This window comes from Bombus flavifrons, chromosome 3 (genome assembly GCF_040668555.2).
Source record: "Bombus flavifrons isolate JBK064 chromosome 3, iyBomFlav1_principal, whole genome shotgun sequence".
In the NCBI taxonomy this organism is placed as follows: domain Eukaryota; kingdom Metazoa; phylum Arthropoda; class Insecta; order Hymenoptera; family Apidae; genus Bombus; species Bombus flavifrons.
The window spans coordinates 7267197-7290667 of NC_138444.1; the positions used below are offsets into that span (position 1 = coordinate 7267197).

At 38.7% G+C, this 23471-nt stretch overlaps 3 protein-coding genes across 3 annotated transcripts in view; 1 reads left to right on the forward strand and 2 right to left on the reverse strand.

Moving 5' to 3' along the window:
• Positions 1 to 2481: 2481 nt before the first annotated feature.
• LOC138178137 (uncharacterized) lies at positions 2482 to 11848 on the reverse strand. Its single transcript, XM_069109644.1, has 3 exons — positions 9658 to 11848; positions 7408 to 7623; positions 2482 to 5891 (listed from the first exon to the last, which is right to left on the reverse strand). The coding sequence occupies exons 1-3, from the start codon at positions 9760 to 9762 to the stop codon at positions 5805 to 5807; spliced, it is 408 nt and encodes a 135-aa protein (XP_068965745.1). The 5' UTR covers positions 9763 to 11848; the 3' UTR covers positions 2482 to 5804.
• A 2376-nt stretch (positions 11849 to 14224) lies between these two features.
• LOC138178135 (junctophilin-1) overlaps positions 14225 to 23471 on the reverse strand; it is a 44636-nt gene continuing 35389 nt past the window's right edge. The window contains 6 exon segments of the mRNA XM_069109638.1: positions 14225 to 17824; positions 19545 to 19803; positions 20220 to 20357; positions 20641 to 22100; positions 22210 to 22377; positions 22464 to 22759. Coding sequence (XP_068965739.1) covers positions 17765 to 17824; positions 19545 to 19803; positions 20220 to 20357; positions 20641 to 22100; positions 22210 to 22377; positions 22464 to 22759 — 2381 coding nt within the window. The 3' untranslated portion in view covers positions 14225 to 17764.
• The window catches only part of LOC138178136 (cytochrome b5), a 46155-nt gene continuing 40475 nt past the window's right edge, over positions 17792 to 23471 (forward strand). Inside the window, exon 1 of the mRNA XM_069109641.1 lies at positions 17792 to 17900. Coding sequence (XP_068965742.1) covers positions 17830 to 17900 — 71 coding nt within the window. The 5' untranslated portion in view covers positions 17792 to 17829. The remainder of the gene's footprint in view (positions 17901 to 23471) is intronic.

Sequence of the window (23471 nt, forward strand, 5' to 3'; positions counted from 1 at the left end):
ATCTTTACGTTCTACGCATTATTTATTTATTTATTTTTTATTACGTTCATTGGCATTCGTAACCTAGAATCATGGAAAAGTTGAGATCACGCGAACGTTACGTAAAGTTACCCAATATTTCTGATAGTTATAACAAATTGAATAGAATCGTACGCGAATTTTTGCACTGGTTAGACTAATTAATTTGCACATTATCAATAGAGAAGAATTGTGTGAATATGTTAGTTCGTCAGGTTTGACAAATGTCTGTAATCAAAGACCAGCATGCGGTAGGTTCATGTTATCGCTCGTAGATGATTATATAAGTTCAGATTACGCGAACAAGAAATTAATATTCGCAGTCATGAGACGTATACTTTGCTAAAGAGGAGCTACGACCGAAGGATACGGTAGACGAAACAAAAATATTTAATTCAACGTTTGTCTTTAGATCCCTGATGCAACGTGACGAATGTATCGTTTCGAAATTTAAATATAAATTTTTACCAACTTCGTTGATATTCTCGAGAAAGTAGAATTTGTTAAAGTAAATGATAGGAATTAGCGTTTCAAGGATCTGGGGAACGTTTCCCGGATATTCATACTGATTTCTACGCCGCTGAGTGACGGTAAGAATCGACGTTCTATTCCTCTGCTCTGGGTTATCGGCCGTTTCTTTTATCGTTTTTCGCTTCAGTGTCGACGACACGCGGACATTTCCACGGTAGCAAACACAACAAGGAAAGCAAAGATAAGAGATAAGAAGCGTGTCAAAACCGATACTGTCACGAAAAAAGAAGAAACCAGCTGGTAACTAGTTATACGTATGCTTGTGCATTTGCAACGAGTAACTTCTTTCCTATCGATCGATGTAGCGAACAGCAGAAAAGAATCCAATAGAAACGAAAAAAATTAAATTCATATATAAAATTAAATATATATAAATAAAATTAAATATATATATAATAAAAAGAAAGGTATACTTATACCAGTACAAGAAGGTAAAAAAAATATATTCGTTAAGAAAACGAAGCATAAGGTAGATCGTGATTCTGATAAGAATGAAAATATTTACTTTCTCGACTATCCCGCCACTGTAACCGATAAAATAAAACGACGATTAAGACGCTGATAACGAACGTGCCGCATTCGTACTCTCGTATAATAATGCGCAATAGACTTTATCTAACCCCGTCATGAGCTACAGAGAACAACGATATACATATAGCATTCTATATTTGGGCATTCAAAATATTTTAGGCAACTCGCGCGCATGTGCATGCGACAGCGCGTGCTTGATACTTCGAGGAACACGGAACCGAGGAACCTTCGTAACAAGAAAGAACATCACGAAGGAAAGCTTATCGATAGTGGACAATCGGTCGATACGTCATAGTCACGTCAATGACGAATTAACCACTTGTCCGTTGAACGCGGGATTATTCATCGTTTAAAATTAGTGCTTTTTTCCTCGATCGGCCGTGATTGTCTTATCGAACGTGTAATTCAACGTGAATCGGTCATCGAGATAAGGTACGGATGGTCAGCCTCACTACACACGTGCTCCTATGCGAGTGCACAGACAAATCGACGCAATCCATACATCGCTGATCTGTCACGTTTTCAATCGGAGTAATATTTGTTATTTCCGTGTATGAGACCGAGAGACCTTCGAGACGAAACACAAATTATTTCGAATGCATTTTCGAAGGTTAATCATTTGTTCATTATCTAGAAAGCGCCTGAATTGCCGAAACCTGTGTGATCGTCGCTATGAAACAATGAGGTTCCGCCAGTATCATATTCGGTCACGTTTTGTCTAACACTTGCATGCTCGTCAGCTAGAATGACATCGATAGCGGACGATACATCATGGTGTGAGGTCAGACGAAACACGTGACTAGACTGACGTGATGCACGCAAAAGGTTGCACGAGAGATCGCTCATTACTGTTATCTTTTTATCTCGGCGAGATGCTAGACTCGATAAACGAGGCAAAAACTTCATACGGAAGCGGCTCGTTTGCGTTCTCTCAGTATCTCGCGATCGTAATCTTTGAGTTTTTGAAGTAAATCGAGCAGAGAATGCATTCTGACAGAGTATCGAGAAAAGAAAAAGAACAATAACCACGTATATCTCGAGAGAACCATAAATCGACTCGGGGAACGTTAGGTTGTTTGAACTTTACCGAAACGTGTTTCTGTAGTCCCGACACACATTCGAGTACCTATCTAATGTGCGACGTGTTTGAAGTATTCAAAGGTTTTTCCAATGTGTGCCGCGTTTTAATTGCGACTTAATTATTCACGAGTCTCGCGTTACTTTGTAGCCGGAAAGCGGCCACAAATGCAAGGCTAGGAAGAGGGGGGTTATGTGATTATAAGCGAGGCAGGGAACCGTGAAACATGTTTCTTATTCGCGGTTTCGATGCTGCGTTGTAATTAATGCTCTTATCGAGTTTTGTCATTGAACGTATAGTATACGAAAGTATTAGTCTGTTGGTACGTTATGATACAAGTTTATTGAATCACTGCTTTCTCGCAAATGGACAATGACAGTGGGCCCTTGAGTTGCTTTTTTTCATTTTTTTTTTCTCCTTTTGAATCGCGTATGTGGTAAGGTACCAAAATTCCTTTCACGCCCGTGGCTCGTTTTCACATTTTCAATGTAGCCATTGACAGAATGGTAATCATGATGACAATAATAGTAATAATAATTCATGACAATAATTAATAATAGCGACAATAATAATAATGATAGTAATAATAATAATATACAATAATAACGAGATATGCTAACTGTCGATATATCAAGAGATAACAAGTAAAATATACATATGGTCGTTTCTTCGTAGATTTCTTCTCGATATAGCAATCAAATTACGAAAACAATTTTCATATTTTCCCGCGTTTCGTCTTGAACGATATACATTAATTCTTAAGAAATTTTGCCTTTGATTTGCGATATGGCTGCTGTGATGCAAATGATTAATGATTAACGCGCATAGGTTAGGTTCGGCTCCTACAAATATCCATCTCTTTCTCTGACAAATTTTCTCGATCGTTTTCCGCTTGCGCTCTCTTTTTCTTTTACATATTCTCTTTCATACTCGTACATACACTCTCTCTTTCTCTCTCACTCTCTCACTCTCTCGCTCCCAGATTCGTTTATCAAATTTTAGAGCTGCTCTCTGCGGTACTAATTAATCGAGTCATATATATGTATATAGTCGCAATATATATATATATATACAATACATGTTTCGTGACAGCGAACAGGCCGTCGCAACACAATAGTTTAAATTACTTATACGAACGATCTTCGTAACAAAAAACATCTTCGATCTGTTCATAATTCATAAAAATTGTATTATTTAGTTTCTAAGATGCCCGTCGACCTAGTTTCCTTTCATCGTTTCGACTTATCACCTCATTTCGAATCGATGTCTCAGATTTTTGACCCATGATTCATTCTTTAAACTAACATAATTTTTAAAAAGATTTTCTCCATCGATTTGGTCGAGAGGAGAAACAAGATGGCACGGGCATCGTGTACCTTTCGATTCGCACAAAATTCATCACGCGCATGAGCGTTTTTTCTATTTTCATCCTAACATTTGCCGTCGATTTAAGTATTCGAGATGGTACGTAAAAGTGCTAGCGTGTAGGTACAAAGAGGAAAATATATATGTATATTAATTAGCGTAGGATGAAAATAGCGAGTCTTTTCTTTTTTGGAAAAATAGCTTCGAAACGGTTTGTTAGTCGCCCGTCTAGCTTCGAACGTACAACGCGTCGAAGGGGCGCGAGCCAAGAGGATTTTAGACGATTAACTGTGACGATCGCAATCTATAATGCTCTTCTCTTTTATTTACAAATTCATCTAGATATACAAGCTATGCCTGAGGCTAGAAAAAATGCGATCACTCGAGCGCAGGGAGATTGATTCTCGATCGCGACATGAACTCGAGATTTTTAACTCGATCTCCGTGCCACCGCGTGAAAAAAGTCGACATACGTTTACATCGCACAAAGACAATTTTTTCGTCGTATCATTTATTCATTTATTTTGTTCTATTAAAGAGGATTCCAGAGGGAAACGGCTCAAAAATGTATACAAGTAATTTTCCTTGTAAAAACTCCGTTAATCTATCGAACGTTGCGAATCACCAAAACGACGTCACATTCGTTTTATCGATGAATTTGTGCATATATCAATTGCATTATATTCATTGCAAAATTGTGCACGCTCTTAAATATTCATCGGAGAAATACAGATGATGCCTAGGTTAACTTTTGAACCGTACGCACCTAGGAAAAAATTGATTATCGAAACGTTTCTCGATCATAAATAACTTCTATCTGATTCTCAACCGACTGATGATAACAAGAGTAACGTTTATTTATTTTTCTAAATAGATCTTTTTGTCCATCTAACACATCACATTAGCGAATTATTTCTTTTTCCTTTTTTTTCGTCTTGTAAACATAGTTATACCGCATCCAAGGATAAGCAACATATCATCGTGACTTCTATTGCCATGATTCGAAGTCCATATTTTTATTCCTTTCCTTGTACAATTTTCGATCGAGACAAGAGATTCCGACCGCATATCAACGATCACGTATAGACAACACGTGACTCGATTCTAACGCGTATATAAAAATCGGACAAAAGTGTTTTATATACAATTTCCACGTGAAAGGCAAGACTACACGTAAAGACTCCGCAAACGAAGTGATCTTCCGTAGGATTTTGCACGATTACAATTATATCGATATCCACATAACACCCATATAATTACATGGACACATCGATAACACATGAATACATCGTAACGTTAACCGTACAACAACGTACAACTCCGTTCGTCTATCAAATTCGTAGAAATTGTAACAATTGTATAGAAATTCTAACTCCTTCATTGCTTTTTAGTCCTCTCGCGCTCTTTTCCCTACCACCGTGAATCTACATTGTGAAACTTCCAAAGTGTCCTCACGATCGATTGGCATAACGTTTCGAAAAATATGTTCGATCGTCTGCGGGTTTCTCTTTTTCGAGGATCTTTACAGGACAAAATTGTTTCACGCTACTCTAGCTGCTCTATAGCTTCTTTGTATAAAAGTCGTTCCGGTGTCCGCGCTCGAGTCGATCGTCGAGAAAGAACAGGAAAAGTGTAGAGAGATTCGTGTGTGCGCATCGTGTTTAGAGCATGGTCGGTCGCACCATCGGGACACGACCAGCTCGTACAAATATTAATATTATTATTATTATTAAAATATTCGGTGTAAAAATATGTATGATACAGGCGCCAGGGTACCTCGGCGACTTTGGTACCCTGTCTAAGAAACAACGAGCGGCTCTTCTCTCTTTCATCATCCGTCGATAATCCTAGTTTCCCATGAATCCTCGCCGGAAATCCTTCCGCAAAATTGAATCGAGTCGAGAGTGATTCTGACACTACCCCAAATGCTATAGTTTCGACAGCGATTCGTCAATTTCTCTCTTCAGTCTCCTCGCAAGAACGCGTTGAGATACTTGAAAAAATTCTCATCTTGCAAGTTCCTTCTTCTTGTTACTGTTCCACGCGAATCCTCGAGGTCCAACGTTCCCTTTGTCCGACCTTACCACCGTGGGACCGAGTTGGATCGCTCGAAAGCCGTTTTCAGCGGTTTTTTTCGTGATTTTGTCTCGAGAGCACTGGGTCGCGCCCTCTTCTTTATCGTTTTAATCCTGGTAATCGGTGACGACTCGGGGCGTCGTGACACGCCCGGGTCTCAGGTCACGTCCACCACGAGCCCGTGAACCCAATCATCGGCTGGCTGCTACGTCAGCAGCTTGAAGAACATCAGGGCTAAGGATATGTTGATGAACAGCACCAGCATCACCAGCTGTTGCCGGGAGAACCAGTCCTGCAAAAAAACCAGTTTCGTTTACGGATCTCTGAATTATTTATTAGTGATTTGTCCTTTTACGGAACTACCGCTAATAGGATTCCTAATATAAATTAAGGAATAGAATTAATGAAGCTTTGTATGTTCATTCGACAGAGATAATAGGAACCACTAGTAAGTAAAAATTGATGTCAAATAAGTTACAGGACATGTAGCACAATTCTAGTCTTTCGCAAGAAAATCTTCAGAAAAGAACTGACAGAAAATTCGTAATACTCAGTAACGTTGTGTTCGAATGTAAATGACGCAAAAAGTGAATCCGAAATTTATGACTGAAACATGCAAATGTATGTAAGGAAGAGTAGTTTCATTTCGTAAGCTGTTAGAATATATTATAAGCTGCGTGACGCTCGTGATTAACAGATACAAATAAACATTTTATGAGCGAAAAGAGACTAATTTATCAAAGTAGATTGCTTTCATTATAACCGATCAAAGTATATTCATTTCAATTTATTTGGTATAAAATAGATCTTGCCGAGAAATGAATTTATTATAAAAAGATTAATATATAAGATTAAAAGATGATTGATTGATCGTTCGCCGCACGTATGAAACTTCGTGAGACAATTACAATTCAAAGGATGTTCTAGAGAGAGCGGATATTCAAAATGATTTGATTAAACATTCATATTTGCGCATCAATACTCGTGCGACCTACTCTTGGAAATACCCGATAAGAAGCGAACGTTTTTGCGTCGTCAATTCGAGCGTGAGGTTGTCTCCCCTCTTTAATTTTTTCCAAGGTCGTGTCACCCGATTGTATTACGAGTACATAATTCTACATTCTACGCGGTTCTATGCATCGTCTACGCAATCTTGTAATCGCGAGTTATCGAGAGTGACATTTATTTCGTCGCATTTAGATATTTTAATAAGTTCGCTTTCGTTGAAGACGAGACGAGAAATGTTACTTATCACGTTCCCCACCTGCGATCTTCATTTTTATCTATAACAAAAGTTTGATTGTTGATCCGATCGACTCATTCATGAAATTTTAAAAAGCCGCGAAGGTGTAGATAAATTTGGCGCACATGGAGAAGACAGCAAGCACGACAATGGTTTAATTAAAGCTTTGACGTTCATATTAAACTTATTATAACGCTAACCACTTAAGACGATATTATCAAACGATGTTCCAACGTAATGCGTTTACATATGTAATTGGTTTCCCATGTAATTATATATTACAATGCAAACTACGCGTGAGATTAGTATTGAATTGTATTTTTATGCCTCGCATGAAGAAAAAAGTGTTGCCGTTTTATATGTTTACTAGAAACTTGAATTTTTTATTTAAAATTTATAGCCTTCATTTGAATTTAAAATTGAAAATTAAAAATTAAAAATAAAAAATTAAAATTAAGTTTTAAAAATAACAAAATTGAAAATTACAAATGAAAATTAAAAATTCAAATTTGCATTTGAATTTGGTAACAATTGAATTGTCGGAAAGAACAATAGGGATACTCACTTTAACCTGAGGACTGACCAAGTATAGTAAGGGATTGGCCCTGAGTCTTTCACTCTCGTCGATCTGCCTGCGGATCTCCTCTCTCCTCATGCTGCTCAGGACACTGACTTCCTCCCTGGATAGCGGTGCCGTTGCTGTCAACTGAATAGGTTGAGCCACATCCGGCAGTGATTTCTTTCGTTGAAGGGATACTGCCGCCGCCGCCGCGGGCATCGCCTGCACGAAAAAAGGAAACGAGAAACAAAGAGAGAGAGGTGGCTCTTGAACACGATCGATCATGTAAAGATGTAAACTTTCATTTCTATGGATGTACGTATAGCATAAACGCGCATCACACTGATAAAAGGGCTTCTAAATAAACAGCCTTAAAGATTTGTCTGATCAGGAATTCGGCAATTGAAATCTCTGTGAAAATTCAACTATTGTTCACGATCAGGTTTGTCGATACTTCGTGAGAATTACGTGGGAAATTATATTTTTGTTGTTAAAGATATCATAAATCTGTGATCCACAATCGCAAATAATCGCAATTAATGATACTCGAAGTTCTTATCTAATGTTGAGAAACGACGAAGGAATAATTTATTCTCGCGTCTGAACTGATAATAATGGTTAAGGTTAAGGTTCGTTGGTTATAACGGTTGTAAGGTCGTAGCGACCCGTTTCAGGAATGGCTTCAATTTGTTTGGCGCGTCGTCGAGCATCGGGGGCGTTTACGTGTTCATTAGTTACACATTTTGAAGAAGCAGAGGATACAAGACGGCAAAGGGAGAAAGACAAAGAATTCTTGGATCAGTTCCAAAACGTGCAATGTCGCTCGTAATCGTACGTAATAACGGTGTAAAGGCCAGGAATTCTAATCCCAGTGAACGTGATGCGTTGACCTTCGGCACCGAATTTTATCTCATTTACATAAGAAAAAGAAAAAAAAAAGGAAGGCTGATAACAAAATAGTCTATTTAGTCAAAATTATCTATTTAACTATGCTACATAGCCTTATTTTTTTATCAATATGTTACATAAACATTTGCCTCCAAGTAATTACTGCTTTGATTTTCATATCAATTTGACGCAACCCACCATAAAGAAGTGAAAAAACTGAGTTACTATCTAAATTAAAAATTCAAATCTATTCTTTTCTCAAGTTGAATTTGGAATTTAAATTAATAACCAAACGTTGTTTTATAACGGTCATAATGTTACGATAATCGCACTCTTGTATCTCGTGAGTCCAAGTTTTCCGCGTTTTAGCAAGCGTAAAATTAGACCGGCGCCCCTGCTTCCTTCGGCGATAATTTTCTTCGATATCATTAATTAGCCTCAATCAGAATAATTCGTCTTATTTCGTTGTCGTATCTGTCGCTACGGTTCATCGAGATCCTGTTCCGAGGGTTTAAAACTGTCTCTCGAGCGTACTATAAATTGCAACGATAGTGTCGCGTGATATCTGAGAAGAAAAGCCCGGCTTTCATTCTCGATGCACTCTCGGTCGCGACTCGTCTTTGCTATCTTTCATCCCCTGATCCCACTATTCGCGATATCAAGCCCGGCTTATCGAACGATTTGCACCGTAACAATCTCTATGGACAATCATTTCTTATCTATTAACACGATTCGTGCTGAATTTAAAATGTTTGATATCTTTCAAACATGAAAGACCGTATTAATCGTAAATTCTGCATCGATTTCAAATTTAAATGCAAATCGTTGTAATTAAGATTATCAATATGTAAAGCTATTTCTTCATAAGTATTTTTTCTAATATCGTACTATCTTGAAAGAGTACTATTCTCTTTTATATATCGATAGTTTTACGTATTAACGATTGAACAGCACACATTTTCATTGAAAAAGATGACATTTTTTTATTGTTGTTATGATGATTTTTGTTAATGTTTTATTTTTAATGTCACTTAGCTGCAATTAGTAAATATCTGAAGAACCAAGGATGTAAGCTTTCTAAGAATAGATAATTGAGCGAAATTTTGTAAATAACCAAAAATATATGTAATGTTATGACGATCGATAGAATTAGTTTTTAAATCGTTTATCAGGTTTTTCGCTTTTGGTCTTCAATCGTAATTACAACGATTTGAATTGAAGCTGGCCGTCGATGAATTCAATTGAAAGAGGTCAAGTTCAACTTCGATTTCGTCCTCCTAAGATAACACTAGCTTATGAGAGGGGTTCATCGTCACTGAAGACAGATTGACAGAATTTGGGACGTTTTTTTTTTGCCTCTCTTCATACCTCCACTGGAGGCGCGACGATCCATGACTCGGAGGCCCTCCTGGCCATCAGAGCGGGGCTGCATAATAGCGCCTCTTCCTCCTCGTCGGGCTCCGACCACAACATCTTTGCCTCGAACTTCCTTTCTTTCCAAAGTCTCTAAAGTTCACGGTCGAGAGCAGACAGCTCGAACTCGTCCGAAGCACCGGTCAATACCGTTGTTCTACCTTCTACCGGCTTTATCAGAACATTTCGATTCAGTTTCTCACAGCAAGGGATCTCGAACAAGCTTCTTTTACTGCGATCTCCCCGGACCTCGTGGCGCTTTTCTCTTTCCAGATGTTCTTGATAAGCGCTTCTTTTAGTTCACAACGATGAAAATGGAAAATTCGGACTTGCAGCCTCCTGGTGAGGAAGCCAGACCGCAGACTGAACGGCCCTGGCTTGTTCGACCGAAATAGAGAGACGCCCCACTATTTTCACGTCGAAATAGCATCGACGAACAGCACGTCGCGACGTTCACGGCTGTGAATCGACAACGGATGCCAGAGCCTTGTCGATCCGCTGCTCGTTGATTTATGACAGCCTGTCGTCGAACGGTCCTCCCCGTTAACTTTATTTTGGAGTCACACTCGGAATTGTCGCTTTTTCGCATCGTGCATCGTATCGAGCGATAGTTATTGATCGGTATTTTTAGTCGAGCTCCGTTCTGGGCCGGATGTTGATCTATCCGACGACGAAGCCAGAGGGTCGCTTCTTTGCTCCTGACCACGCAAGGAACTGTTTGCTTTTGTTTCAACATTGAACTTGGATTCTTACAATTTACGGGATCTATCATTTATTTTCGTCGAATTTTATTTGCTCTGAAAAAACTTGTGGGTGGAATCGTGGAGGTTATGTTCACCTAGATATACTGATTACTCTCGCAGAAAAATAATCGTAGTTTCGTTTTGTTATTTCTGATAGTACATCCACGTTTAATTTCGTTCTTTTCAGACCCTGAACGATTGCGTATTCATTTTTGTAGAAAACGAGGAAACGGTAATAGGAAAGTTTTTCAATTTAGATTTTAAATAGAGAGAAACTGATATTAATTTGGAAGACGTTATTTGTGGAGCTTTCGCAAGTCAACTGACCACTAAATTTTTTGAAATTTTGGAGGAAATGTAGCTTTGAGCAATAAATACGGCATTTAAAAAATATATCATTGGTCAGGTCAGGAATAAACGCTTATCATGAAACAGGAAAAATGAGAAAAAGGAAGAGGTGTAACGCAGGGACGAAGAAAATTGCGTAGGGTTGTTCACGGGCGATACACGACCGGAAATATTGTTACGCAAATAAAGTCGAACTCGCAATTCGCTGTCTGATTCATGTAGCTGGCATGCGAATAAATTCGTCGAAGGCGAAATTTTCGAGAATTCTACGCCCCGTCTTCTCACGCCAAGATGGGGCTCGGCCCACTTTATTTGCTTTCTTGTTTCCTTATTGCGTCTCGTTGTAGTCGTTTATATCATTTTATGAAACATCCAAAGATCTATATTTTCTATTTGTCAAGCAAACAGAATAACAGCAATGCTGTCTAGTACACATTATTTGTCAACAACAGTTTACATAAATTAATATATTACTCTTTTTTTCTTGGAATAGTCATCATGTTTTTCCTTCCAAACAGGATGTTATTTTTTTATTTCGTTCAGAAAAATATACGATATTTTCCGAATTCAATAACACCATTACACATTCATATTGACCAAGTTATCGTGTTAGACCACTTGTTTTTTCAGTCAACTTATTATGGAATTTTAATCCTGCTGGCCATGGTACAACAATAATTAGCATTGTTAATTGAGGCTATAACGCGCATTGCAAATGCATTTCATTGCCGTGGTCTCCTGACCAATGACGTATCAGTGTACGAGGTAATAATTGTAGCAACTCTATATTTTTCTTATTTTAAAATAGTTTCTTCTTATGGCAAGCATACTATGCAGAATTTTTTTCTTCTCCGCTTTTTTCTAGCGTGCGAAAATACAACGTTTGACGAGCAATGAATATCCGGTGGCTCATATTCATGTTCTGATAAACAGTACGTAGATACTCTATGTAATTAACAAACAATTAATCTATCGGGATCATTGACTCGACGATTCGATAACATAGACGCAATTCAATTGAGAGGAAACTGATCGTAAAAGTGCAAACACCTAGTTTTCTAGAGGCTTTGCGGCCACGAGTTTCTGCATTGCAAATTTCTCGTTCGCGTCGTGTAATTCAGGTCGAAACACATGTTGACCTTATAAATATTTCAGGAAGCTCGTTTTACAGTTATTCTGCAACGATTTAATCCTACATTAATCGCGTTCGATGGCAAATTTAATCGATCTTTCGAGTTAATTAAGAAAATCTTTATTTCCAGTTTTGCAAACCAGTTTCGTCTTATAGAATGGTGACTCATACAGAACAGAATACAGCCTACACGGCAGATATAACGAGGCTCTGAAGATAACTTTCAAAAGTGCCTACTGCTCCTCCGAACATAGTTACGAAAATATCATCCGTTGTTTTCACGCCAATATATATTGTCTCGACGAGTGCGGACATCTTGTTGCGTGTATTCGATGTACGCGTTTCTTGGCACGACTCTAAAGTCCAATTAAACCAGCATATTTCGTTATGCAAAATACACGAGATTCTTCTTTTGCCGAATTCCTGAACAATTTGTATTAGCGGCACCGTGAAGCAAGATATTTCAAGGCTTTGTCATTTCGATTTAATTTCAAGGTTACTGTTTACCATGATGACGAAACGATATCGAATTTTTCCGCTCATTCTGCTCGTAAATATAACAAAATTGGTATAGAGAAATCAATGTTTTCTGCAAAATAATAAGAAACGACGATGTGCATCCGAGTTCATCGGGATATCTGTAATTCACGCAAGCAAGAGGTCAAGGAACGTTCGAGGTTTTTCAAAATTTTAAGTACTAGATATCCTCCTAATCGACATGTTTTAATCTGTCGGCCAATAACAGCTTTTACATCATATACATAAATACATTCAATACATCGAACCAACATTTGTAATATCGTTGTGTAATTAGCAAGGTTTCATCCCAATATATCTCTATATCGGTAAACTCGTTCCTCGAAATGTAACCTGGAAGTACATCGTTGCGTGTGTGCATTGGCTATTCTCGCTTATCGATCTGCTTTCCTCTAAGGACTCTCCTACTACGTTGTTCTCCTCTAATACAACACTATGAATTGTCTTTATATTAAAATACGTGAAATCCCGGTTATATGCCACGGTCAGTGTCTTTAGAAATTGTATCTACCGTTTTACAGAGTAAATCACAAACGCAATTTGAACATCTTAGAATTCTTCGTGCAAATATATCAAAAAATATTTTTTAAATACTTCATATTGTTCCTTTTTGTTAAGAAATATTTACACAAATCAATTATTTATTAAAGAAGAATATTATTATTTACTAAAGAAATAGATAACTCTTAAATAGTTCGACGTGTAACACGTCATAACACTTTGTTACGCGTACGAGAGCTTATTATGTACGAGATAATGATCAAATTTCAACGTTTGTGCTGTACCCAATAGGATTATGTTGCATCTCAGATTCTCGTGAAAAGACACTTTCGAATAACTTGGCACTTGAACAACCCCGACGTTAGCTTCACGATACACCCACGATGGTGCTCGATATTTCGCATAAAAAATAGTGTTTGAAAGGTCAAGGAACTTGGGGAGGTTCAATTCCAACCGAGCTTCATCGTCTGGATTATTCTCGTTTTGCGCTAAGGTTCCAGGTTTCATTCGATTGTATCTCAGGTCATAATCTTTTCCTCTTTTCCCCTCTTCTCTTTTACGTTGGTTTATTTAGTTTTCGTTTCTTTAGGCACGACCATTGTTGAGGTACAATTGCAACCACGTTGAATGGAGATATTCTCGTAAAAAAGTTTCGTTCGAAATAAGCCTTCAACGAGTTTCCATCTTTTTCCATGTAAAAAACTTGCCATTGATCTCGTTCGCGTATAGAAAGGGTTAGAAATTTTCGTAGAAATTCTTAATTACTTCGAGTGTGTACAACCTTGAGCAACGTGACGCATTTAAAATTCAATGTTTGTTATCGGTGGTTATATTTTATCGAAATAAGTAAGCTTTAAACGTCATCAAAAAGTATTGTTTTATTCTTTCGTTCGTCGTAGGCTAGCGTCGTACTTTTAAGGAATTCAACGTGGCGCACAAAAAGCGTTTCGTAATTGTACTGTGAAAAACCGTGAATAAAATAGAGAATCCTGATATATTTATTACGCGTGTGTTTGTGTTCGTGTGCGTGTATACATATACGCGTTAATGTTTTTAGGGTCGTACCTAATGCACAAAATTATACTTCCTTGCGTCGTTCTAATTCGACGAGAGGAATAGTATGTGTGTTCAGAGGTACGTCGAGAATTAAATTTACGTATTCATAATGCACATTTGGTACCGACATTTGTGCCTGTTGAGTAACAAAGATCAACCCGTTCGAGATATTTTAGAATAGTAACTTAGAAAGTTATTTATTATTAGTAACTTAGAAAGTAACTTAAAAGGAACAAATACATGGTCAATGTAAATATTAATCCTTTTAAAATTTAACAGGAGAAAGACTTTGGTATCAAATATAGTAAGTGATATAAATTTCATTCATTAAGTAATTATCGATATTGGTTAATAGTTATTTATATTTAGTTAATTATCAATATTTATTTCCCAGGAAAAGTTGAAGTTACGTTTTTGTTTGTATTTAATACCAAAAATGCAAGAAATCTTCACAATAAAGAAATAATTCTTTTCTAAACCGTTCATTCTGAATTCTTTGTTATTTTATAACATTATACTGTCAAAGAGTTAAATCTTCAAAATATCTCTCTTTCTCAGAATCTCCCATTATATCACCAAACTTGATTTTCTTTAGACACAAGTTCCATTTTACGTCTTAAAGAGGAAATTTAAGAACAGTTATTACACAATTTCCACTAAAATATCTCTCCTTTCGTCCGTCGGTAATCCTACGATCTCGAAAGGGTTATCATCGTCTTCCATTCGTACAGTATTTATTACCTAAATAATTATTTCACACTACATATTTTCTCTTACTTATATCTACGAAATATATATGTATATATAACATGTGTGTATATGTGTATGTATATATATATATGTGTATATATATCCCATCTTGTAGAACTAGTACAATATATCATAAACTTTACAGAGTGACGCTACGTCATAGAAGCATGCGTTAGAAAAATAATGTTTCTGATCAAAAAATAGGAGAAAACAAGCGGCGTGGAGGTGGAGGGTAAAAAAATATTTTTTTCTGGTAATCGTCGCCAAGTAAACGTGAAACGTGGAACAAGGGGGACTGTAACTTTCGTCGGTAAGGGTCGGGGAATGCATTCGAGACAGTACAATTAACATCCGACAATGACGGATGAAAGACAGATCGTAGAATTCGAGGCAGGAAGTACATAGGGTCTTGTTGAGACAGAGAGGAATCGAGAAAGAGGTACGAAGCTTGTTAAAAGGAAAAGAAACGCACGGTCAAGTAGAATGAAAGAATTGTAAAAAAACCGGTCCCCGCCTCCACACCGCGCGAACCTTACCTTTCGAATTCCTTGAATTGCTTAATTAATGGACGTAACATCATACACGTTACTTTGCTTATTTAATGGACGTAACACCATGTTGAATGAGTTGAAATCATTTGCGTGCGTGTGTAAGTGCATGCTCGGTTTTCGATCGTTCGACATTCAATCGCGATCAATCGATCATTCAGTGGAAAAGTATTCGATGTTTGGATTTAATGAGAAAGAAAGGAAAAACGATTGAAATAGATTGAAAGAAAAAAAAAGGAAGAGAATTAATTAAACGGTTGTGTTTTGAATTATCGGTCGAGTAGTTTGGCTTTCGTTCGATCACTCGAACGAAAGTGTGTGGAATTAAAACGAGTCTTTTTTTCTGTTTTCCTTTTTGGAAACGTTAACGGCGTAAATATCTTTGCATCCGGGTCTGTACTTCTGTACTATTGTTCGATATTGCGTTTTTCTTTTCACTTTTTTTTTTGGCTAGAATTTCCACGTCGGAACGAACAATCTACTAAGCACCTCGATTTTCGACAAATTTTCATCATCTTGTTGCTCTTCCGTACAAGCTATGTAGTCGAACGAATCGCAATATCGACAAATCGAGCACAGCTCGTCTGCATCGCCTGACAGAACTCTCGCAAATATTCGTTCATCCATTCTACTACATCTATTGTGCTTCTCATAGAAAAATAACTTCTGTCTCTGACGAGAAGGCGGAAAGAACGTTGTCCGCTTCGTTCAATGCCCAAATTCGATTTAACCCTTTCAGCCTCGATAATACTATTTTACACCGAATCCAAGAAGGAACCTTTTTATCTGTGCGTTCAGCTTTTGAGCTTCTTTCACCTCTTACAAATCTTACATCCTTTAACCGAAATCATAAAAAAACGAAAGAAAAGAAATTGTTATGTACCAGAGGTTGAAAGGGTTAAGTGGCTGTCAATCACGGATGCGAATTACCTACATAATAGCTAGTAACAATCTACGACCAGGTACGAGTTCTTTGCTAATTCACACCTTGAGAATTTCAAGATTTGCCAGTGTTAGGGTAAGGCTATGAAGAGCGACCATATAGCACGGTGATGACTTATGCGCAAAAGAAGTTATACAAATAGAATTTTTGTACAGCAAACACCTTTCAATTTGCACCAAGGTCTTTTATGACAAAGAAATACGTTCAACCCATGGCGTAGTCATCAGTGACTCACGACAACTTTGTTTTCATGATAGACTGTTTACTTCGAGTTATTCGGTAGAACAAACCGACGGTGGATTATTTTTATGTTTGTAATTTCTTACATCAACGTTTTTCTGTGTCGACCTTTTTTATGTTTCATAACGATCCTCGTTGCATAAGGATACTTCCCGATTATATGTTATCCCCTAACAGTATTTTATCGTTCAAAGGAGAACATCCAGAATCGTTCTTGCTATAACCTTACCCTAATGCCCCTGTCTGGCACACACGCGATCGTTGAGACTAAATGGTCGGTCTGAAAATATTTTCTTTTTCGACGCATACCAAACAACGGTTCCGGTCTCTGTTCCCGTTAACACGTCGCTCAGGATGCCCGTGTAAACTGTAAGATACCCGTTCGCTAAACCATGTACAATACCACGTGCACCAAACGAGTCGAGTCCGTTCAAACATCCAGCGAATGTGTTTGATCGATCAAAACGTTGGCGATACGACTGAGCGAAAGCCTTAGAGTTTAGAGAAGCGGCTAGGCCATTCTCCTCTAGACCACGTTAACAAAATTCAATGATTATTCGTCCAACAACGAGCAATCGCGTGAAACACGCATTTTGGAACGTATGATACTTTGGAATGTACTTGGGTAGTAATAATTATTGGTTGATGGAGGTTGGAATGTATTTAAACATTGTTGCACTGTTGAAGCTCGAGAAATTGTTGGTTGCGCGCGGTTCTTGTCGTGAATAGACCCTAGATTCTTAAGCAAAGATTCTGCAAAGTTCTTTGCCCTTGATATTAGCTTCGTTTTTCCGTGAAGAAGCATGTATTTTAGTCACACTAGCTGTTGTTATGTGGCCATAAGTTAGAACACAACGTGTTATACGCCCTACGGATAACATTACATTCTATAACGAACACTAAACACAGTATCACACTGAACAACATACAGGCTACGAATTATTCGTGGACCGTGTAAGGGTAATCGTAAAAACGATCCATCGGTATATCTTGATCTTAACCCTTAAATTAATTCTTCGTTACATAATCATTTGTCGCAGGCCACACTTTCTCTCCGATAGAATCGGAGGAGGCAGACCCACCTCCCTTTTCTGCCCTCGAGCAGCCCCCTCTCGCTTGTTCTCATCAGGAATCCAGGATCTAGTCACGAAGCCGCCCCTTTTTAAACTGGTCTCGACTCATTCGTTATAAAACGCGACGCGGCTCGCGTTTGGTTCTATCGCAGTGTGTGTGTGTGTACATATTTTATTTATAATACTTATACTCATAGGGTTGCGCGGCCCTTCGACGTTGCGGCGAAGGCGGGGACCGTCCGGCCTGCGTCCTGGGATGGCATGCACAGAACACAGCACAAAATGCCACACAGTTACACAGACAAACAAATCGACAGAGAAGAAAAGGTACAGATAAAGAGACCCGTCACCTGGGCGAGGATGGACAAATCCATGGGTGTGTTATTCGGGGTTAAGGTCGTGATTAATAATCGTGAATTAATGTACTCTGGCTCGAGGGAGGAGATAATCTTTAGGTGAATTATACAAAGGTGAATTATACAAAGGCGAATTAAAAAGCGTTAAGGTCGAAGAGTAAAAGCTATTGATGAACGTTAATGTTTGACGTTCGTATAAAAATGGCGACCGTTGCTTCGAACCATTTTCTCCAACTATATGTATAGAAATCGTTGTTCGGTTCGTGGTAGAGAAAGTTGATTAACGAGACGAACGAGTAGTTTGATCGTGGAGAGAAGTAAAAAAATTCGGAGTGCTTATTTCAATTACGTTCGCTAACTAATGGCTATATGTAAACTATAGAGCGGGAATTGAGATGCGAGAAAAGAAAGAAGGATACGATCATTACGGTCGCTAGAGATTGAGCAGAGAAAGATCGTACGATGCGTCTAATGAGCAGGCAAAGTGAATATATTATAATGGTATATATAAAATTGAAAAGTAAGAATCGAAAGTGCAATGACGTTATAGAAGAGAAGTAATAGACTTTAATAAATCGGAGAACTCGATATGAAATCGTGCTACGAGGCTAGCGAAATTCTACTCTGGTTCCTTTTACTTGTTCTCGTTCTAGAGGCTCATCTAAACGATTACGTCGTCCCGAAGGTATTTCCTTTCATGAGAAAACTCTCTCTCTCTCTCTTTCTCTCTCGTTGCGAGATAGTTAGCTATAAATTCTTAATGTTCTCGCGGGAAGCGTGAATGAACGAGTAACAGCGAACGATTGTTATCTTGTTTAACATCCGGTGGTATTTTTGAACGACACTCTTGGAAAAGCGTCTCGTTGCGTTTCGTCGAAAAATCGTTGCGGTCGAGCGTACTTTTAAAACGAAACCGATTTTAATACGTTGAAATTATTTCCCGAACTTTTTACAAATTTTCCTTTTTTTCCGCGTCGCGGCTTTCCCGAAAGGAACTTCCTCGAACGTTTGTCGAAGAAATATAATCCCCGGGGAATTTCGGTGGATAGACTCGTGACAAAGGCCTAAATAATACACTAAAGGGAAAGCCTATGAAAAAAGGAGTAGCGAATCTATATGGATCTTCCTTGATTTAACATTCATGATACTCGGAAGGATGCGGACAACACGTGAAACGTATTCCGGATCATTGAATTATATATAACGAGACACCATATCCGAGAAGATATGTAAAAGGATTACTTCATATATCTTAATTTGAACAACCACAAACGAAGAAAATAACGTAATTCATATATTTAGATTAAAAATTATACAATAAAACGTTAGAATTTAATGTAAATATACTTCGAAGAAATACAAAATTCTTTTTTTATCACGTATCCCAAATTTCAATTCGAATAAGGAATTAAACAGAATATATTACACAGAAGTAAAGAAACAAAGGAATAAATTAGCGTGTGAAGTTCAGATCCAAAAAGCTCGCAGCTCCTTTTCGAGGTCTCGTGACGCAAGTGCAAGGACATCGATGTCGCGTGACAAGTAAAGAGACATAAGAATATGCGAATGTAATATCTATGTGGTGGATGGTAAGTACGAAAGAAAGAAGACTCACCTTCGAAATGCCGCCTCCGCCACCGCCTCCGCCACCGGATGCGGTCGAACCGCGTCCGGGAGCGACGTAGAGGCTTTCTGTACGTTTAGGCTGTCCTGGACTCGGCAGAATATCTTGTCCAAGGTTACGATTCTTCAGGAGGGCGCCCTCGAATTGACCGGAAGTCGAGGCAGCGTACGTCGGCGTTGCGGCACCGCTTCCCACCACGGATCCGTTTAATGGTGTGCCCGACCGAATCGCGCTCGGTGCTCTCATAGATCTATATTTGCAGATCGAAGCGTTAAAATTTCTTCATTAATACTTTTGTTGTTACTAGTCCACTTTTGATTGTAAATGAGTAATGTACAATTTAATCCATAATTACAATGGTAGATTAAAATTTGTTACATTTTTTAATTAATATCGTAAAAATTGAAATATCGAATAAGCAGATAAGCGACATGAAATATTGACGAATGAAATTGAATGAATGGGATTTAATATTTTGGGAATGTTAGTTTCCATTATTATTGATCAGTGTTTAATTGTAAACGTAATGGATAACAAATTGTTAAATTGTTTACTTCATTTTACTTCATTTGGCGTAAAATGAAAATAATAAATATGTATATAAATAAATGAAGAGAATAAGTTTTGGGAATATTGTAACTAAAAAACAGACAAATTGCAAGGCACCTGTCGAGCATGTCTAGGGATGGATTCGTGACGGATTTATCGACAGACGGCTGTCTCGATCCAGTCAATCGGGAATGCGCTCTGGCGTATCGATCTACGGAACTATCACGACTGGGCGGCCTCTTATAATGATCTAGCCTGTAAAATGATAGATCAGAACCGATATAATTAAGAAAATATCCTTTGTGATAAGACGAGTATAAAACAGATCCTTAACGCTAGAATTATCAATAATGTGTACTATCTAATTATTATTAAAATGGCATGATTACAGTAAATAGTTATATACAGGATGTTCCAACAATCGTACTATCCGTGTATTAAAAAAATGTTAACTCCGTCAATGTGATGAGTTTGATACTTCTAGCGTTAATCGAATTTGTTGTATTAATTTATTCGCGTAAACAATGAGCTCAGAGACCTGTCGTTCAGCGTTTGCCCAATGGTATTGGGTCGATCCTGGGGAGATAAAACCCTGCTGTTTCTTCGTATACTCGTAGAACTCGGTGGTCGTTTTGCGTCGCCATCAGGCTCGTATTGTTGTGGAATTTGGGTTTGTGATTGGGATGGTAATTGCTGCTGTTGCGATTCCCCATATATTTGCTGGGAGTTGTATTGATTCATTTGACTTAGCCCATATTGATTCGGTAACGTCTAAAAAGAAATTGAACAGGATTGATATATATGCACAAAATTATATAACCTACACAGTTTAATCGAAAAGGAGATCTAGCAATTTACTTAATGTGTTATTACCTGCTGACTAGGATAACCTTGCATATTCTGATACCCGTGTGGTCCAACTTGCTGCTGTTGTTGATACAAATACTGATCGCCCTGAGGTGGATTCATAGGTTGATATTGAGGCTGATTATAGGGACTACCTTGAACAGGGTACTGATTCTGCGGAGCGTATTGCCCTCCCTGGAACTGACTCATTGGCTGATACTGATTCGGTATACTGTTAGGATACTGTTGAATAGGATTCTGAGCCATCGACTGAGGGTACTGCGTTTGATAAAGATTTTGACCGCTCAAGGTAGTCTGGTTCAATTGATTCAGAGGTAGCTGGTTCACCAGTTGAGCTGGGGTCACCTGATTCGCTAGCTCGCTCTGCGATAGCTGATTCTGCGGTAACTGATTTTGCGGTAGCTGATTTTGTGGCAATTGATTGCTCAGCAGTTGATTTTGCGACAATTGGCTCTGCGGCTTCATGCTGGCTCTCCTGATCGACTGCATCACGTTACTTGCCGTGGTTGTCGCTGACGTAGTTGTTCCTGACGTTGTTTCCGAGGTCTGGTTCTTCATAGGCGTAGAACTCGGTTGATCCACGCTGCCGCCCTTGTGAAGAATACTCTTCGCTGGAATACTGTCCTGAGGTGGTGGCACGTACTTCGGTATCTCCCTGTTACGTAATCTCTCGAGTCCAGGTTGTCGGAAGTCCGGCGCAAATTGCTTCGCCGTCTGCTGAGCCAGTTCCGAATCTTCTCTCGCTTGCTCGGCAGCTGCATCCGCCAACTCGGCTCTTCCTCGCGCAGTGGCTGTTCTCGAGATCGCTATATCCGCCTTCTGAAGAGCGATCTTGCTCGCCCTTTGAGCCGCATTCACCGCAGCCTCTATCCTCTCACGGAACTTGGCCGATCTGATAAGGAACAGATGCTTCTTCTTCTGGCTGGTGATCAACACGTTGTTCTTGTATTTGCCTTCTTCCTTGGTGCCATCGCGGAACGTTGTCACACCGTATCCGTACTTTCGATTATTGAACCATTCACCCTCGTATCGCAAGCCATCGCTACGCTCCGATATACCGAAGCCTGTCCTCTTGTCGTTCTTCCACTCGCCGAGGTACGTCTCGGTTACCGAGGCGTCCATTTGTTCATCCTGAAAATGAAATATTGTTCTTATACAAGGAAAATTATATTAGAAAACTATTCAGCCGTTTCAACTTCTTTCGTACTACTATTCGCCAAAATATCACAACGAATCTCACCTCGATGACGAAGGACGCATTGCTGTCCGTATGAACAGATGCTGAAGCCTGACTCTGCGAGCTTTCTGTCGACATCCACGATGCTGAGCTAGCATTACTCCTAATACTACCTCCAGTACCATGTTTCTCTAGATCACCTGTACTTCTTTGCTTTCGAATCTTCAGTCCCTGAAATTGTAATTATCTTTTAAACCAACCTGTCTCAAACCTCACTATCTTCCTCGAATTTTGATAGGATTAAAATTACGCCTTACCGAAAGAATGCCCTTCTTCAAGGATTTCTCCGTGAGACTCTTTCTCCTTGCTGGTGGATTGTCGCTTCTAGCTTTTAACACGAAACCACCCCTACTGTCACCAACACGACGATCCCTTCTGTCGGTCGGTTCTGGAGTTGGTGCCACTGCCCCGCCATCGTCCGCGCTCCTCAGAGACGTCAAGGAAGCCCTGACGTGTTTTGACGGTTTGTAATGACTCGCCAAACCAAACGGAGCACTCGCTCTCACGCCATAGCCGTGCCGCATGCCGTGGTACCACTGACCTTGATACGTGCCTATGAAAAGTTAGCCTAACGTTAATCACTTGGTTTTCTTAATCGCCGTCTATTGAAAATTCCACTTATATCGCGTTCTCTTATCGATTACATTATACAATAAGTCATTCAATTAAGCTTGCGATATTATCAATGTTTAGATTTTTTCTTTTTTTTATCTTTCGTTTTTGATTTAATTTGTAACCACACATGGCGAAGTAAATAATAAAATTGCTTACGCTAGATTAACTACTATTTGATTTGACTTATAAACGAACTACTCGTATTCGTAAGCTTCTGTATCTTACGTTTGGTTGATAAAAGGTCTCAGTAGACTATCATAAGGGTTTCACTTACATTTTAAATATTAACGTGAGCGTAAAACCATAGGAAGAACTCAAATCTTTTCTCGCAAGTAAATTTTTCTGTTTACCATCCTTTGATAAATATACATATGCTTACATTTGCAAATTCGTTTAAAGCGTATCCCATTTCCTTTTCCTGGAATATACCAAGTCCAATCAACTACCGACAGCCGCTTTTGCCGCGGAATTTACATATTCCCACCGTAAAGACGAAACTTTGTGGTTCACCGGTTCGTGTTAGAAACAGGGTCCTGGAAATCACGTTCCAGGAACGATGCTACATACGGGCGGATGTGACGAATTCCCGGGAACGCTTGCACTTGGTAATAAGGTGCATTGTTTTTGCCAAAACGTGACCGCGTTTCAAA